Source organism: Pelobates fuscus, chromosome 10 (assembly GCF_036172605.1).
Source record: "Pelobates fuscus isolate aPelFus1 chromosome 10, aPelFus1.pri, whole genome shotgun sequence".
NCBI lineage: Eukaryota > Metazoa > Chordata > Amphibia > Anura > Pelobatidae > Pelobates > Pelobates fuscus.
The window spans coordinates 71,051,456-71,071,626 of NC_086326.1; the positions used below are offsets into that span (position 1 = coordinate 71,051,456).

The 20,171-nt window shown below is 39.5% G+C and overlaps 1 protein-coding gene across 1 annotated transcript in view; it reads left to right on the forward strand.

The window, feature by feature from the left end:
* Window positions 1-18,721, forward strand: part of LOC134575308 (solute carrier family 22 member 15-like) — a 229,344-nt gene extending 210,623 nt beyond the window's left edge. Inside the window, exons 11-12 of the mRNA XM_063434584.1 lie at window positions 16,251-16,403; window positions 17,696-18,721. Coding sequence (XP_063290654.1) covers window positions 16,251-16,403; window positions 17,696-17,722 — 180 coding nt within the window. The 3' untranslated portion in view covers window positions 17,723-18,721. The remainder of the gene's footprint in view (window positions 1-16,250; window positions 16,404-17,695) is intronic.
* The last annotated feature ends 1,450 nt before the right edge of the window (window positions 18,722-20,171 follow it).

Consider the following 20,171-nt stretch of genomic DNA (forward strand, 5'->3'; position numbering starts at 1 on the left):
CACACTAGCCAGACCACGAAAATCTACTATGTTCCGCTAGCGAGCACGCACGAGCATCCAAACCCACATACCTGCACTAACCTGGATTACACTCATACCACCCACACACCTGGAGTATCCCCTAGGGAAAGTAAATACACCCTACCAGACCAACCACAACACTACTCACCCTGGGCATGTCACTATACCTATTTGTTAAGAGAAAATGTGCTTACAAACTTGAAATATGAACGCTAACGCTAAAACGTGTACCTGCTTGCTCCCCTTTTTACAAATATGCTCTGAACTGTACTTTGTACCCATGTTCTACTAAGCACAAAAAAATAAAGAATTAAAAAAAAATAAAAAAATTCATAAAACCTGAAAAATAAAGAATTTACAAAACAAAAAGGGAAGATTTAACAATAAATAAGACCATTACAAAAACTTACAGGAACAATAGGTTGAAGCCCTGCACAAACGAGCATACAGTCTATAGGAGGTGGGGCATAAAACACAACAGGACAGGATGTAGCAATCAAACAAGGTGGAGTGAAGCAGAGATGGGGGGAGAGAATAGAGTGCTGCCCTTTAGGAGAGAGCAATTGACAGGTACGTGAGGTAGAGGTTACTCTGGGAGGCCATAAGCTTTCCTAAAGAGATGGGTTTTGAGGCACTTTTTAAATGATTGAAGACAAGGGAAGAGCTTGATGGTCATAGGCAGGCTATTCCAAAGAAAAGGAGCCGTCTGCAAGACGTCCTCCAAGCGTGAGTTGGCCGTACATGTGCGAACAGCGGACAGGAGAAGGCCATGGGCAGAGCAGAGAGACCGAGAAGGGGCATACCTGCGGATCAGTGAAGAGATATAGGAGGGGCTAGAATTGGTCAGTGCTTTATAGGTGTGGATTAGTACCTTGAATTGACTCCTATAGGATACAGAAAGCCAATGTAAGGACTGACAGATGGGAGAGGTGTGAGAGGAGAGACAGGAGAGGAAAATCAGTTTAACTGCAGCATTCATTACAGACTGTAGCGGGAGAATACGACTTTCAGGATATTTATATCGGCAGACATTTTGTGCTATGATAGAAATTAAAAGTGTATATTGCCTGAATCACTCAGAACAGAGCAGACTCCATTTTGGATTTCAAGCTAACAGAGACACGACATTTCTATCCTTCCTGTAACCAAACACTAACTGAGCTAAGGAATGCTTTGTATAAACCAACCAAGTGATATGCAGTAATATAGGGGGATGGATGCTCTGCCTAGATGTTAATGGAATAGAAATAATTCTAAACCCAGACATTAGTGACAGAGAAGATTAGTAATTAATTTTACTTTCTAAATTTTACAAGATTCCCATTGTAAGTGAAAGGTGAGACTAAGTTTCTAACTGTCATTTTAGAAAGTACAGCAGGAATTGGAGACACACTGTCTGAAGAAAATTCAAAGAAACTCTTTGAACTGACAAGTAACTTAAAATTATGGCAGCCATATAGATAAGCCAAATTACGTCAAAATCGCTACCAGGAAAAGTTAGCTCTTACCTGGATAGGAATGTTTAGTGGGGCGAGACTGCCCTCTATAGACCAAATACTTAAATTGCTATCTGGAAGGTAACCACGCCTCCAGTTTTCTATTGGTCTATCACCTAGTGACAAAGGGAAGAGAGGGGCTAAGTCAAGGAGTCGGGGGAAGTGAGCAGTGGAGACAAGAAGTCAGGATCGCAGGCTAAGAAAGAAAAGCAGAGTCAGAGCGAGAAATCCAAACAAGTTCCTGAGACTACTTACTCATATGATGAGAATATCTACCTAACTGGTAATTATGCTGGTTTCATTTAATTAATCTAAATTAATTAAAATGTTCTAATAGCATGATATATGACTGGATAAATCACGATCAGATTTCGATATTTAGAAATCTTAGTTACTAAAGAATATATAGTTATAGCATCCCATTCTGCAGATGGGAAAAGAATAATTATATATTAATGTGGTTACAATCACATGTTAGCATATCGTGTTATTTATCCAGGTGTATTGATTTGCTTTAAAATAAGATAAAATATCTGTTTAGGCAAGTTAAAATTCTGCTTATAGAACATGGTAGATTACTCTTATTGGATGGTTCCAGGAAATGACTAATGAGCTGGTTTAGGTGTTATTTTATTTAAAATTACATGAGAATAGGTCTTAATTACCTAGGAGGTCTAGCCAGCATTGAAAGGGTTATTCTAACTGTTAGCTAAAGTTTTATGGCCTTACGTTGCAAGCTGTGTGAAAGAAAGCTTTTCTGTGTGTGTAAGTTTCACTTTCGTTCTCTGTGAAGTACCGTCATAAATCTTGTCTTGACAATTGACTGTATTAACCATTGGAATGTGTATTGACATTGTATTGTATACCATGTTATACTAAATATTCATTGATTATTATCAAGCATGTTACATATTATTATCATTTAATTTGTCACAATAAATTGTATCTATTTTTATAACAAATTGTGATTTTTATTTGTATGGAATACATTTCACTTACACGATAATGAGCTTTGGGATCTGAGAATTGAAATAGTGGGCAATTCTCAACTGTTTACTATTATTATCCCATAAATATCCCCACAACTTGTTGGAAGACCTATTAGGAGAGAGTTACAATAATTCATGTGAGAGGTTACTAGAGCATGGACAAGCTCCTTAGTAGCATCTTGTGTAAGAAAGGGGCAGATGTGGGCTATGTTTTTAAGGTGGAATTTACAGGATTTGGAAACAGACTAGATGTGAGGCTCAAATGAGCCAGAATAAAGTATGACGCCAAGACAGCATGCTTGCAAGGATGGACTGATGTGGGTACAAGTAACTAAAAGGGAGAGTGAAGGAGGAGGATCAGTATTAGGAGGAGGAAAGAGAATGAGTTCAGTTTTAGAGACATTGAGTTTCAAAAAGCAGGAGGACATCCAGTCAGAGATGGAAGAAAGGCAAGCAGTGACACGTTTTCGGATGGCAGTGTAGAGGTCCGGGGAGAAGAGTTATATCTGAGTGTCATCAGCGTACAGGTGGTATTGGAATTTAAATGAGGTAGTAAGTTTGCCAAGAGAGGCAGTATAAAGAAAAAATAGAAGGGGACTAAGTTCAGAGCCTTGGGGGACTCCAACAGAGACAGGACGAAGGGAGGAGGTATCAATAGAAAAGGAGACACTGAATGAGCGTTGGGAGAGATAGGAGGAACACCAAGAGAGGACAGTGTCACAGAGACCGAGTGATTGAAGAGTTTGGAGAAGGAGAACATGGTCAACAGTGTCAAAGGCAGCAGAGAGGTCAAGAATAATTAGTATGGAGTAGTGCCCTTTGGATTTAGCTGTGATTAGGTCGTTAGTGACTTTAATAAGAGCAGTCTCAGCAGAGTGGAGGGGGTGGAAGCCAGACTGAAGAGGGTCAAGGAGAGAGTTGGAATTCAGGAAACAAGTCAGACGGGTAAAGACCAGTCTTTCCAGAAGCTTTGAGGAAAAAGGTAGCAGGGATATGGAACGGTAGTTAGAAGGGGAGGGCGGGTCCAGAGATTTTTTTTTTCAAGATGGTACTACAGTAGCATGTTTAAGGGCAGCAGGGACAACACCAGAAGAGAGAGAGAAGTTGAAGATGTGTGTTAAAGAAGGCACAAGACAAGAAGAGAGAGATCTGATAAGGTGAGACGGGGCAGGATCGAGCGGGCAAGTGGTGGGGCAAGAGGAAATGAGAAGCGCAGCCACCTCTTGTTCAGTTGTCTGGGAGAAAGTCTGAAGAGTAGGAAAGGCATGATCCAGGTGTGGTTGTGAGAATTATTTCCTTAGCTGTTCTTGTCGGTAAAGTAGCATGCAGTAGTGAGAATTCTTTCCTTAGCTGTTCTTGTCGGTAAAGTAACATGCAAAGCTATCGGCTTTAACTTTAGTTTGGGGTAGTGAGAATTATTTCCTTAGCTGTTCTTGTCGGTAAAGTAGCATGCAAAGATATCTGCTTTAACGTTAGTTTGGGGGATGGCAACAGCAGGGCAAAAATTGAGTTAAAGGTATTAAAAAGACACCTGGGATTGCAGGAGCATAAGCTAATGAGGGAGGAAAAGTATGGCTGTTTGGCAAGGGCAAGGGCTGTGCTGTATGAACGCAACATGAATTTGTAGTGGAGGAAGTCCGACTGGGTGTGTGACTTCCTCCAGCAGCGTTCAGCAGAATGGGAGCATCTCTGCAGGTAGCGTGTTGATTTAGTGTGCCACAGTTGGGGGCGTGTTCTCCTCAAGGTGCATGTTTGGAGCAGGTCTGCAACATCCAGGTCAGAGGTGAGGGTAGTGTTCTATGAGGAGATAGCCAGTGAGGGACAGGAGAAAGTAGGGATGGATAGAAGTTGGGAATAAATATTAGCTGATAGCTGCTGGAGGTCAATATAATTCAGATTTTTTTCTTAGTTGAGGGGTGATGGGGTAAGGGGTTATTGACAGCAAATGATAGGAGGTGGTGATCTAGGAGAGGAAATGGAGTGTTGCCGAGATTAGCAATTGTACATTGGTGAGAGAAATAAGATCAAGGGTATTGCCAGCTACATGGGTGGGGGACTTAGCCCACTGCGATAGCCCAAGGGGAGGAGGTAATTGAAAGTAGTTTTGAGGCTACTAAGGACAAAGGCAGGGGTCTAGATCTTGGTCTGTGGAACACCACAGAAAGTAAACACTTAACTTCTGCCCAGTAACAGACTATTGTAGGACATGCCCACCACATGTGGATGTAAGATCCACAAACAAGGCAAACATTAATCGGTATAGTATACTATACTATCTCATTGGTATCTTCTACATTTTTTCCTCAACTGTACACAAACCGATACTTAGGATGCTCCCTCACAGATATCTTACCAGTCTCCACTCTCTAGTTCTCCGCCCAATTCCACTATCCATTGGGAAATATGTGAGGGTGGTCCTCCTGACACTTAGGAGGAAGCCTTGGTGTCAGGAAAGTTTACAAACCTAAACGTACAGACCTAAGTATCAACAAATAGACTTTACCTGTACTGGTCCTTAGAGTGGCTGGACTAACCATGTCAGAGGGAATAACTAAGGTCAAGGACAGGAAAGATACGGATAAACTGTCTACTAGCCAATGTCAATTTAAAGATACCTACAGAATTACCATACCGAAAATAACATGCCCAGTAAATTTAAAGGAAAACTTGATGCCAACATATCTGATCTGAAAAAATACGCCAACTCACCTGTTGTCACAACAGGCCATTTTTACCGGAACACATGGGATGGGCGGTAGCATTGTAACATAGCTGTGTGATACAAAAGTAAATACAAAAAAAAAAAAGTCCTGCGTTCAAACTTCCACTACTCTTGGGCGGCAGTGTGTTCACTATTAAGGGTTAATAAGCATGTATGGGGTGTATATAAATATTACTCATCTCTGTCTCGTTAGATATATCTTTGCCAGAAGCTCAAGGAAGCAAGGTGAATGGGTAGTGTAGGACCCACCTGAGAGGTTTGCCTTGACGCAGCAGGTAGGCATTCCCTCCAATGGCCATTGGAGTAACTAAATAACCTCCATTTGTTTAAATATAAATAGAGATTTGGGAAAGAGCGCAGGTAACTTTTTTCCTTTGGTTTCATCTGTACCAGGTGTTTTATAACTTTTTAATGACGAAATGGTGATAGGTGCCCTAAAGTATCTAGATGAGCAATATGAGCTGAAGAAGTCTTTTAATTTATCACTGCGGAAGGAGTTTCTGCCATCGAGATCCAGGGTGTGGTGGTAGTGGGTATGAACACTACATTGCTATCATTTGGGTTAGATTATTATTATTATATTATTTATAGAGCGCCGTCAAATTCCGCAGCGCTTTACAATGGGTGGACGAACAGACATGTAGTTGTAACCAGACAAGTTGGACACACAGGAACAGAGGGGTTGAGGGCCCTGCTCAATGAGCTTACATGCTAGAGGGAGTGGGGTAAAATGACACAAAAGGTAATGATAGTATTAGACTAGTGACAGTTGCAGAATAGGAATCAGTTGAGAGCTATTAAGAGTTTAATTGATACGCTTTTATGAAGAAGTGGGTTTTTAATGATTTTTTGAATGAGTGGAGACTGGGTGAGCATCTAACGGAGGAGGGAAGCGAGTTCCACAGGAACGGTGCAGCCCTCGAGAAGTCTTGAAGGTGAGCATCAGAGGTGGGAGTACGGAGAGATTGAGAATTTTAGTGAGAGGTGGAGAAAGAGAAGAAGACAGAGTACGGATGAGATGCGAGGGAATTGGATCTAGGGAGCAGGTGGTGGGGCGGGAGGACTGGAGCAGAGCAGAAACCTCTTCCAATGTAGCGGGTGCGAATGAACATAGAACAGCAGAGGGAGTGAAGTTAGGGGAAGTATTGCAAGGGGGAGGAGAAAGATGAGAGATCTTGTCAGTGAAGTGAGTTGCAAAGTCTGAGGCAGTCAAGTTAATAGGTGGAGGAGGTACAGCAGGGCGAAGAAGAGTTAAATGTGTGAAATAGTTGTTTGGGTTTGGGTTCGCGGGAGAGTGTGGTTGTGAGGGTATTGAAGTAATTAACTTTTGCAGATAACAACAATCCCTTAGAATTACATTCATTTGTGATCAACCATGCACCACTTCATTTACATTTTGTTTGTAAGAACAATCCTTGTATAATCACAAACATATTTCCAGTTACTCTTTTTTTTTTTTTTTTAAATCCTATATTTACCTTTCAAGTTGAACTAATCACACGTTTGGAACATTTTATTTTCCATATCTCTGTAGTTTAATTTTAAATATTCCTTTATAATTAATTTTGATAATGGAACTCAATAGAAAACATTACTAAATGCACAGTGCATATTGCTTTTGGCAGCTAATCGCTGGAAAGGTTAAAAGAGTAATTTCATGTCTAGGATTAAGGAAAAGCTATTTTGTAGGTCATTAATAGAGCCTCCAGTCGGTATAATAAAACAAGAGGATTTCTCTAAACTGAATCTGGGTGATATCATTTTCTTTTTTATTTCCCTGCTGTGTCTAAAAGTAGCCACTTTTTTTGAAAGTCTTGAATAGTTACAAATAGAACTTTTTATAATTAAGATCATAACAGTTTTGTGTATAATTTGTCACACTAGCTAATTCCCATTTTACATTTGTTGGATGTTTACAACTGAAAAGATTTCCCTGAGGTTGAAACCAGGGCCGGACTGGGAAATAATTTTGGCCCGGGCATTTTTTAATGACAGCTGCCCACTAAGAAGGGGGTGGGGCAGAGAGGGTTTGTTTTGTCATCACCATTGACAAGCATGTCCCCTCTTAAAGTGAGCATTTTGGTTCAATGCTGTTCCAGGGCAGACCATGCGCAGAGCTCTGCTGAAGAGCTCTCACATGAGAAAAAGGTCCTGTATTTGTTCTGCACAGCGCAAGGAAATTTAATAACATGCTTGCACTGTGTTTCCTTGCAACATTTCTCTGATGTCTCTATAAATGGGATACCAGGAGACAAAAGGGCCAGGAAAGAGTATTGTGCATGTGTTTGGAGCCTGCTTATGGGATTGCGTGTGTGTACAGTGAGCTGATTGTGGTGTGGTATTGTGTAATAAGATTGGTTTTAGTCGTGTTGTGTTTGTGGTGTAATGTAATGTATGTGTGGCTATGGGCTGTAGAGAGTGTGTGTGTATAGAGGATGCAGTATGTGCGTAAGAGTTGCTGTAGTAACTCTTACTATATATATATATATATATATATATATATATGTTTGAAAGTATTGTGTGTGTGTGTGTGTGAGTGGTGCAATGTGTTGGGCTGGGGGGGTTCTGTGTGTGTATGTGAGGGGTGCAGCATATGTGTGTGAGAGGGGTACAGTGGGTGTGAGGGGTGTGAGAGGGAGCTGTGAGTGTGAGGGGTGAAGTGTGTGTGAGGGAGCTCTGTGTATGTGTGTGATTGTACTCTGTGTATGTGTGTGATTGTAATGTGTGAGAGTGCGTTGTATGAGGCATTATACCCCCCCTTCTTAACTTTAGCCTGGGAGGGAGAACCGTGCTGGCATCCTTGGTGGTGCTAGTGGTGAGTGAACTCTAGCCTGTGGGGCAAGTGTTCACTCTTGCAAGATCAGGGGTGTTACCATGGCAACGCTCCAGATCTCACAAGAGGAACCCGGTGGAGCTGCAAGATAGAAATCCGCCGGGTCCTCCTCTCCCTCTCCAGCCACATGTCTGTGGAAGTGGGCCGTTGAGAGAGATCTTTGATCTCCCCACCGGCCATCATGATAGTGCAAGCCCTGCATGGACCGGCAGGGGAGGTCCAGTGACCTCCCCTGAAGGCCTCGGCCCAAGGACATCGCGGCCCACCGGGCATTTCCCCGGTGTGCCCGATGGCCAGTCCGAGCCTGGTTGAAACATTGCCTCATATGCTTTAGGCAGTTGGATAAAGAGACTAATTTTTTCTTAAATGTATACGGTTTGGGTTGCATTGCAGTCCGTTCACCGTTTTGTCACGTTTCCTTGCTAGAAATTTGGCAAGGAAAAATGCAAATATGCCTGGTATGTGTACATGCCTTTGTTGATACACCAGTTACCAATCAAGCCTCCATATGAATAGAACATTCTAAATGCTATTTTACTTATGCTGGGCACTGGAGAAATAAGGAAGGGCCTGAAATGGGATAGATCTGATTAAATTGATTCGGTTGTAATACATACTATCTCATAGAGCACTCTAATCAATATAATCTCTAAAACTCATTGTAGTAGTTACATTGCCATCTGTGTATTAAAGCAGTGCCACCCTGTTTTCACATTTTTAGTGAAAGAGATTTTAAAATATATACATAAAAAGCATTCAATGAACAAATGACAATGTATCATAATATGTTTTATTAATAGAACACAAACTTACACAAACCAAGCTTAAAATTATTTAAAGCATTGCAATAAAAAAATCTTCATATGAATATTGCATAGGTTTGGGATCTGTCAACCCAAAATATGTATAATGTTCAACAAGATATTAAGTATAACGGTGTCAAACAAAAAGAAGGAATACTTATTAAAAAGAAAAGGGTGGTGGTGGTGGTGGTGGGGGGGGGGGGGGACAGAACTTGGAAGTCTGACATCTTTAATGAAGATTCAATTATTTAATTAACTTGCTGTATGGCATATCACAACATATTCAAAACATAGTTTATACATAACAGTAATACATTTACAATGAATACTCTTTGTTTATATCCTTTTCCCATAACTACCAACAACATTTGAGATTTTCTAACATAGGAGAAAGTTCATAAATTTTGTTTTCCAGAACAAGGTGTAAAACCTCTATAACCGAAGGAAGATCAAATGACCTCCAGTGTCTAGGTATGGCCGTAGTTGCAGCAATTAGTAAAGGGCCGATGATAGTTTTATCAACTTTTTTTTTTATATTATCAGGAAGTTGTTCAAAGAGGGCCAGTTCAAAAGTTAGGAAAAAACTGTTAACTTTAGGATATATTTATGAATTTTATTCCAATAATTGGTTAATTTTGGCCACAATGTATTCTGCCACAAAGATCTAAATTAAATTAGACGTCCCAGGCAGATAAAGAAAACTGTATTCATTTTTAATTTGATCTTAATTGAGTTCCAAAAATCGGAAACAATCTTTTCTGTAGTCTTTATTTCTTTTAATCTCTCATCCATCTGTGTCCATAGTACCACTCTACCACCACTTTATCTAACATATCAAAACAGTCCATGATTATACTTAGAGCTTGGTAGTATTATATTCAGGTCTATGCTCATTAAAGCACAAACCTTGCTCCTTTCCATACAGAAACCATAACACAGGTGGCCATTTTTCCTTTTCATAGAGGTTATAATTGCACTGTAGGATATAGTGCAGTTTTAAATAATAAAGTTTAACATTAGGACATGCCGGTGCATTAAATAACCTTTTGCGCATATGTGTTTGTGCATTTTTACGTTTGCCTTTTCAAACTGTGATCGCTTAGGTTTAGCCCTGTTTTTTTTCTTTACATGAGCACAGTGTCTGTCTATTTACATTCTGTATTCTAGTGGCAACTAACGCACACATTGCAATAAAGGGGATGGCAATATTGTAACAACCTACGCTATATTCACACATAAAAGGTTTCTTTAAAGTCTAAATTGCAGTCATCATGTTCTAAGTAACACTCTCTTCCTTCTATCCATGAATCAAATAACCATTGCCATGAGCACTATAAAGATAATAGAGTCAAATCTAGATCTGCAGGCATAGTGACAGAGGGATTGAAAGAGTCAAACAAGTTTGTCTTTGTTGCCCCTATATAATCACCCAGTTTTCTTGGTGCTGCTCTGTACTGCAGCAGTGCTGATCTTCACATATCAGATGTGGCTGTTCTTTGTGTCGTCGTTAAATGAATGCTGCATAGTTGTGTGCTACGATGTTAGGAGAGTAATTTACCAGACCTTTTATTATCATCTTCTATTTTGTCTCAATTTTCTTTTTCATTGAAATTCATTTGAAACCTCTCCACGTCTTTCTCTTGTATATGCGGAGACATTCATAGGACCACGAGGAAGATATGCTGCATAAAGCTCATAGATTCATGTATATCTTAAAATTTCCAAAATTGTAGACCCAGCAAGCAGAAATTCACATGTGGGGACTCTTAAGGCCTGGCTAGTAGTGTAGGAACGACATTTTAAGTCCAAATATTTTTTATTTATTTTAACATGAGGTACTTTTAAAAAGGAACTGACCTGTTCCAGTGAATTCAATGTTTTATCTACTTATCCTCTATATTTAACTAATATGTGTTATTAAACAGTGACAAATTGTCAGATTTAGAAATCTGCACCTCTATAACCTACAAAAGGGGACCTCCATTTGGCTTTCTGTCAGTCAATGATATAAGCTCTGTCTTTTGTACCTGGTAGTAAGCACCCAGAAAACTTACAAAAAAAAAGTAAAATGAAACAATGTTTCTAATTATCCTCTTGGTTAGCCTCCCCTGCCCCCCTAAATATATTAAAAGCTTACTTTTATTCCAGTGTGCAGCTGCTGTTTCTGTCCCTGATCTGTCTGCTTGGATGTGATTGGCTCAAATTATTACTTCTCATGATGTCAGCCAAGCAGGCAAATCAGGTGCAGAGTCAGCAGCAGACTGGAATAAAGGTAAGATATTACTTTATTTAGGGGGAAAGGGAGCAGGGGGTCTAGATGGTGTTTTTAACACTATAGGATGTGGAATACATGTTTGTGTTTCCGACCCTTTAGTGCTCCTGTAAAAGAAAAGGACAAGGCCCAAAGAAGGCTGAAACTATTGTCTGGGGTTGCTGTATCTCTTGTACAAAAAGAACTTGCCAGCATTTCAGTTCTGGACTGCCCTTACAGGTGGTAAGGGAACTGGTTCTCTCTGTAATGGCACAATTGAAAAAAAACTATTTTGAGACCTGAGCAGTGATTTTTTTCATTCCTCTTAGCTTTTGTCCATTCTCATTGTTCTCATATTCTCGTTTTTAGCTACTGATAGAATGCTTGTATTTATTTGGTGGAAACACGGTTATGATGAGAGTTCAGAGGAGAATGGCTATGTGTTTAAACTGACAACTAGGTTTCAACTACTCAAAAGCCACACCATTATTATAGTGTGCAAAAGAACATCTGGCAATGCAGAACACATTACGATTTGAAGCAGAACCACTGCACAAGGTGTCACTCAGTAGTTACTAACATGCAGATACTGGTTCAGAAATGGAAGTAAACGCCATACATCATGCACATTGGATTCATAAATGTAATTGTTCCAGATGGTGGAAGGTGCACACATTAGACTCTTAATACAAACTGAGTGATATTTGAATGCCACAGCTTACCTAAGAATTGTTTCTTACCATGTGTATCCATTTCAAGGGATACTATAGTCACCAGAACAACTACAGCTTAATGTAGTTGTTCTGATTAGTATAATAGCTCCCTTCAGGCATTTTAGTGTAAACAATCCCTTTTCAGAGAAAAGGCAGTGTTTACATTGCCCCTAGGGACACCTCAAAGTTGCCACTGCTCAGATGGCCACTGGAGGGGCTTTCTGGCTCAGTGCGGCACAGTAAACAGCCCTGCCGTTCATCGTCCCCACGCTCTGCATGGAGACGCTGAATTTTCCTCATGGGGTTGATTCAATGTATCTCTATGAGGAGGTCCTGATTTGCCAAAATGGCATTTGGCCCTGTCCCATGCCTATTTTGATGTCACAAAGGGGGCGGAGCCCACGCGGCGCTGGAAATGTAACACTGTAGGATGTGGGATACGTGTTTGTGTTTCCGACCCTTTAGTGCTTCTGTAAAAGTAAAGGACAAGGTCCAAAGAAGGCCGACACTATCGTCTGGGGTTGCTGTATCTCTTGCACAAAAAAAAACCTTTTTGTTTTAAACTTCTATAGGTGGGGCAAGCCACCTAAATGGTGAGTTTAGCACTATAGGGTCAGGAATACATGTTTGTGTTCCTGACCCTATAGTGATCCTTTAAGGCTACAGACTATTTATTTTTAATGGATCCCTCCAGTCATATAATGCACCAGTCACAAAGCACGCTTGCTTTTAGGCGGATTTCATCAACATGATAGGGACATCTGTTTCTCTCAGATGTTTGTCTCTCTCAATTCAGTAGAGCACCTTTTGGGATATTATGAATTTCATGGCATGAATATGTATTTTTAATAATGCATAGTTTCCTGTAAAATAAATTTAAAATAACCTGCCTGTCTGCTGCCTAGAACTTCATTTCTTGGATGTCAGGTGATCTAAATTCCACAGCCCTGATGTATGAGTGCATGTATTGGATTTTTGCAAGATGATGTATTGAGTGCATTTAGCAGCTTAGAGCCTCTCAGTTTCATGCCACATCTCCACATCCAATCCTTCACTTTAGAGCAAAGCAGTGCTCCAATGATTGGCTGAGAGTGCTCAGCCAATCATTATATTACTGCATGCATAGTATGCTCTAAAATGACATTCGGCTTCTTCTACTGGAGAAGACCGAATGCTGCATGGCCACCTGGTGGGACCCAGGTAAGTTTTCAAACCATGTTCAAAGGGCTTGACGTGTTACCATGCCATAGTGCCAGCAGGCTTTAGTGGTTAGGGTGCTTGGAGTGTCCCTTTAATTATGGCCATTGGTATAACTATTTAGTAGTAATATGTTGAACAGCTTTTTGTTTGAAGATCCTCGCCTATCAGACAGCGGGTTTCTGAAATTATATTGCAGTATTTCATTGTGCTGTTGAATATGATTTCCCTGTTGTACAAGCATGAAGCTGCAATTTTAATAACATTCTCTTTTTACCAATTAGACCCCTGAGATCTTTAATAAAAGCACCAGTAAGGAGTATACATTATTTAGAAGTAAATTACCTTTTTGTATAGTGACAGATTCTCTTTGAGGTAGTTTCACAGTTGCAAGTAGCATATCACAGTCTTAATTACTCCACACACATTGCTGATTTACAGTTGACTGTACTCAGTCAGAGTTTTCATAGCCTTGCTATTTTTCTCATTAAACAGAGTTGTTAGTGCCTTTTTGGAGACGTAAAATCATTAGGTTGTCACATGAATAATAAGTTCATTGCCTACTCCTCTGGTAACTCTGGTTATGATTAGACTGTTAACATGTATTTGGCACCCTGGAAGGAGACATTGGTTTTGTATTCTAAATTAGTCTTTTCTGAAACACTTACATTACAATTAACTTAGGTTGATGCATGTTTATACTAGAACTCACATTTTACATGTAATATATAATCGTGTTTTTTTTGTTTTGTTTTTTGAACAGTTGATAGTATCTAAATATCACATCCTCTGGTTCCTCTTTACAATGCCTAAATATTGCTCTCTACCATAAACCAATGTCCCATTTGGATATATGGGAAAGCCAAATATCAGGTGATTATATTCTCATCAAAACCCTCTGTTTGCTCTTGCATCCCCTGCCCCTTCTGCAAATTATCCACTAGTTTTCAGTCTGTCAACATTGTAATTCCAAATGTCTTAATCTTATGTATAATCAGAACAGGGGTGCTTTTACAGGAACGGTCCAAAAACCCTAACCACTACAGTGCAGAGCAGCAGGACCTCTTACCTGGGGTCCAGATGCACTGCTCCTTGTCTTTACTACTTCCAACATTCAGTGCAGTGTTGACTCTCTTAGCCAATGAGCTAGCCCTGCATTGCTTAGGAGAGCTAACTGAAGCTCCTGCATAGGAGCTTCCATCCTGCATAGGAGCTTCCATCTTTCTGGCTTATGTACTTAGGTGTAGAATGTCAGCTGGCTGAGCCAGTGAAATAAGTCAAACCAACACCATTTCCATGGGTCTGGTCACTTAAACACACACATCATGACACATAAACATACCATGACAGACAGACACACACACACACACACACACACACACACATTACTACTTGTTTTAATACCTGTGGGGCCCAGTGGACGACCGTCTGGGGGATTGTAGAGGCGGGAGGCTGGCTGGGGAGTCGTGAAGGCGGGCGGCAAGGGAGCTCTGATGTTCTTGCTCCCTCGCGCACGCGCTGCTTATTGAGGCCGTTGCCGGAATATGACGTCCTATTCTGGCACCAGCCTCAATAAGTGGCGCACGTGCAACATCACAGCTCCCTCGCCACCCGCCTCCACAATTCCCCAGCCAGCCCCCCCACCCACCTCAGAGGTAACTGGCTCACATATCCCAGGAGACAAGGCAAAGTTCCCTGGCACCTGTGATTTATCAACCCTGGCTTAAACATTTTATGCTACTAGCCAAGCCTTAAAGCTTAATAGCGACTGCAGCCCATGACAGTCCATGGTATACTCACCAGTGCTGAATTTCTACTTTAAACTTTATCTAGCTATTGGCGAGCGGAAACTTTTAGCCCTGATATAAAGTTTCTTATGCATTTTTCATGATTTAAATTATCAGTAATTTGTTAATACCTATATAATTTATATTAAAGATTACATGAGGGAGCATTCCATAGCACCATTGAGCTATGCACCACTGTGCGGCACACGCTCATTGGCCAACAGTGACAGCTTCCAGCTTCACTAGAGAACATGACTGCTTGTGAATAGTCTGACATTAACCGTGGTCCAGTTTATCTACTTACCCAAGGAGAGCGGAAGGGCGACAGGGCAAACCATTACCACTATAGCTGGCTTTAGTTGTTGTGGTGCTTATAGTGTTTCTTTAAATATTAAAGGGACATCCTCCGCACCAAAAAACACTACATGTCAGAGTGTTTTTTGTGTATAGACCCTAGAGGCATTTCCTCATTGTAGCCTTCAAAAACGAAACATCTTCACATTTCATGTCATCACACACCATAATGAATTCAAATGTTATTAATGCTTTGCTTATAGAAGCATTACATTCAGTGCTTCTCTATGAGAAGTATACACTTATGTGGGACTGGAACACATATTGCACTCATTTTTATAAAATGTGGTTCAATTCCAAAAATAAAACCATTTCAGTGGATAACCTAGTATGCAAAAGCAGGTTACCCTAGGAGTGAATAATATATTTACATGGATGTATTCCTTTGAAAATTGTGGCTTGTGTTTATTTGTTAACAATGGAACTCTAAGCAGCATTTGAGTTTTCTTAAAGGGTTTCTTGCATTCTCTTTGAGCACTGTTGCCTGTAGAACAGGAGAACATTGTTTTATATTTTGTCCAAATGTCATTTTAGAGTTCACCAAATTTTGACCCCTCTAAACTTACAATAGAATGTTACAATTCACATCCTGCCGTTGTCAAATAGCACGTTTTGAGAACACATTTCATTTTTAGTAGCGGTTCTCAATTGCAGTATAGCTCGTTATATAAAAATAGAGGGTCATAAACCAGAATAGATAATGTGAGATGTCACAAGGTGGATCATGCTAATCCACAGTCAAATAAGTTCGGAAACGGAACAGAGCTTGGATGGGTATGAAATCACTGTGTGCAGAATGTTAAGCAGTCACAATGTCAAACCTCATATTGCTATGCAGATGTAATATGATATATGTACTTATTTGTAATTCACGCACTAAACATTTAAGGATAGATGCTGAATTTCTACTGTGTTTTCATTTTAACATTTCTTACAGTTTGCTATTTCTCAATTTATAGCTGCTTCGATTATTCCAGACTCAGTAGGAGTCCAACTTGGTTAATAAAAGTGAAACCATAAAACCACTGTACTGCTATGCTTGATATCATTTAAAGTCCATTTCTTTGGTTAATTTTCTTCCTAGAAATCTTTAAATCCATCAATGCCATTCTTGGCATTTGGAATCAGTGGCTTATCAGCAGGGATTCTGAGTCTAATACTTCCAGAAACACTTAATAAGCCAATTGCAGAAACCATTGACGATTTACAGTCTCCTGCATACCAACAGTTAAAAAAGGTACGATACAAGTGGACTCAAAGAAATATACATTATTCTTAATAATGAGCTGTGTATTTAGATGATGTCAGCACAGGTTTTTTTTTTATCTTAAACAATACAATTTAACAAGACGTTTCATGCCTTTTTAAATATTAAAAATAAAATCTGGCGTTTAATTACGCAGGGTGCATTTAGGTATCGTAAAACAATAAAAGCATTAATTGATCGCGGACTCGGAAAGCAGTAATTTGGGCTGTCCCATTGCAGGGAAGGCTAAAAAGGAATTTGAGCAAGAACATTTCCTTTTCAAAGTAAACAATCATTTAGTTTTCCACTAATCATCAAAGCATTCTGTTTCATTTTGGTACAGCACTGATCATGTAATTTTCTCGTACTAGGGATTTACAAAGAGTGCTAAGTAATTATACCACCATCGTACTTGTTACAGTGGCATTCTTCACTAATTCCCATTACTTTTTTTAGAAGAGCGATTGTTCCCTGGTTTAATTTTGCCACAGTGTAACAAATTTAGCGTGATACAATGGTTATGTAATTCTAATTATTTAATCTGCAGATGCAGAACATAGGATTATTTCGTAATTGCAATAGTCCAATTATAGCAGGGATGCTGTTAGCGAAGTGAGCATATGCTCATAACATGACTACTTCACCACCTGTGCCAACAGTGATGTGAACAGCTATCATACCCCTAAAATAATGAAGGGGAGATATGCCAAGCCTAGAAAACTGCAGCAAAGGATTGCCCGATCAATCAAACAGGAGTTGTTGCTATAGAATGTTACTAAATATAGTCTTAGAGCCTGAGAGGGGAGCCATCTGTGTTTCTTATAGGGGACTCCTTTGGCATCCATAGCAACGATACTGAAATATTTCATCTTAGTGTTGCTGGATTTGGTTTTATTTACATCATTTATTTTAAATATGATATTACAGACTGTGTGCAACACACATTCATACATTTGTCATTTAAAGCATGGAGTGCTTACTTTAATTCTTTTTTTAATGTTCATTGGCATAATTGCTTTGATCTTTCATGCGTAGTACGTTTCCTAAATTAATTCTTAGTAAATCAGCAGCTTTTACACAAGAAAATGAACTATAGATTAACATGTTCCTAAAGGTTACCCTAATTACCACTGTTTGACGCGTATACGTTGCAAGCAATGAATTGATCAAGGATACAAAAGAAAAACAGCGCTTGTGCAATTAATTCATCTGCCACTGTGCTATTTGTATTAGAAATGCATTGTTAGCAAAACTCATTTTAAAGTAATTAATTGTCTTTACAGGCTAAACAAGTGGAAGAGGAATCTTGAAACGTGAAACACAGCATTTTGTTTAAACGTGTACAAAAACGGGTATTGGTTCTGGTCAGAAAATTGAATTTCTGAAAAAGAGTGCACCGTGAATATTCCAGAATTGTTTAATATTAAGAACTTTTACATTCCTGTTACTTTTAATTCGATCCATACTGAACTGTTGTGGTACCCACAATCTTCAAGGATTGTCCTCTGTTAAATAAGTACTGTGCAATAATACAGCTTTGCTTCAAAAGACACATTGTAATCTAGCGTAGGAAAATATATTGAAATGTATTGCAATTTTCCTTTCCTGGTTAAGATTATTGGAGGTATCTTTTTTGTCCATCAGGCAGGATACATTTAGTTTGCCAGCTTAAATCTAAATTCTATCATCTTTACTCCTCTCCTTACTGCTCAAATTGTGCAAAGCTTACCTATAAAATGTGGGCATTTCATTTTGCAATGTATCTTAACTTGTAAAGGAAAATTGTGGTAAGTAGGGATATTGTTCATATTTTAATCATCCATGGCAGCATTAAATGGACAGTACCAAGGCTATGAAATAAAAGGTAGGTAGCGAGCCATATCTACTACAAATCTCACAATTCTTTTGAACAACTATAAGGTCAAATCAGAGGCAGTAATGGCATCTCCTGTGTTCATGGAATCTCAAACCCTTAAGGATGGAGGCAATTGTTCTGAACCAAACCAAAACAAAACAAAACTGCAATTTTACTGATGATATAATCGTCATAATACGTTTTACTGCTCTAAACTGCTCAAATACTCACTTGTTTTCAGCTGTGTCTCACGAGTACAATACCTCTCATGTACAGATTTCATGGGGAATTGGAAAGTTACAGGGTCAAATATAGGACTTGCAAATTAAATTATAAGGTGTATATTTTATATAAATATATAATTTCATTTTAAGTGTATTTTGATATTAAGATATGTAATGATATATATTAGTATCAAAATACAGTTATATATAATAATACACGTAATATTTATTTTTTATTATGTATATATTGTGATCCTTGTCAGCAGGTAGCACGGTCCTCTAGGGTAAACAACAGGCACAGTCCTTTGGTTTTCATATAATCCAGGCAACTCTATTGGCATAAAGTCCACACAGCAACACAACTAAAACATAAATATAACAGGTTTCCCCTTTAAACAAAAACCTAGCTCGTCTGAGCACTGACTCACTTTTAATATCCCTCTCTATCAGGGTTAAACTAACAAAAACATATCGCACCAACCTTATTAGATAGCAACACTCTGCTAGCTAGCCTGTTTCTTTCCTTTCTCCACTCCCAGTGCTCCAAGCCAGCCTTGACTGCTTCCTCCTGCACTCCCAGTGCTCCAAGCTAGCCTTGATTGCTTCCTTTCTGCACTCCTAGTGCTTAGTCTCCTTGACTCTCTCACTGGAGAGCACAGCCTCTCTCCTACCTGCTTCCTCGGAGGAAACAAGCAATCCCCCCTGTACCTGCCTAGCAGGGAGTGGTTTATTCCCACTGCTACAGCTGATTATCTGCAGCTGAGCAGTGGGTTGGAGACAGTCCAAAAAACCCTGGCCTGGATCTATGTCTCCCAAGAAAACCACTAAACTGTGGAGTGGAGCATTGGCCCACCCTTCTTTCCAAATGCTCCACCCCAGGGGCCCATAACTAAACATAGCTTTGTGTTGTGCAACACACAAACTACACGTACTTCCCCTGGGGTTAAAAGGCCTCTCTGCCTTCACTTTATCACAATATATATATTTATATATAACATGAGCTTATTTTATTAAATTATAAGTTGGGAAACCGTCGGACAAACCAGGCAGTCTCCTTGCAAGCAATCTTGTAGTCTGGCCGATCCGATTCATGTGATCATGGGGTATTCAAAATCACGGGGTCATCAAGATCACAAGACACTAATCATCATGATTGGGTGCAGGGGACTACCTCAGTTGTGAGGCAGTTCTCCAGATCACTGTGGTGGGTAAGCACCCTTGCTGCTGGGAGGGCTTGATTGTTAGAGCGTCCCACACTACCGTAACTGCGTTAAAGCCCTCCTTTTGTAGTACAGCATAGCACCGGAAGGGGTTAATGCTACCATGGATGGCCAAGATGACAATATCTAGACCTCCTTTATAAAGCATTTGTTCCTGGTCTTATAAAAACGATTAACAGATATAATTATGTATGCAAGAAAAATTCTATAAATACTGTGACTCAATTTTTGAATTTGAAAGTATTTTCCAGCCAGTTAGATGGCAACACAAACAAGTGATAAAAGTTTTAGTATTCCGATTTTCGTATGACGTGACCTAATGTTTTAATACTATTTTCAAATATATTTTTTTCAGATCGTGAATTTTCTATTTGTTCAGGCTATTTCATTATGTGATCTTGAGACAAATTTTATAGCTCTCTCCTATAAAAGGATATATAAAAATGCTTTTATATTTTTT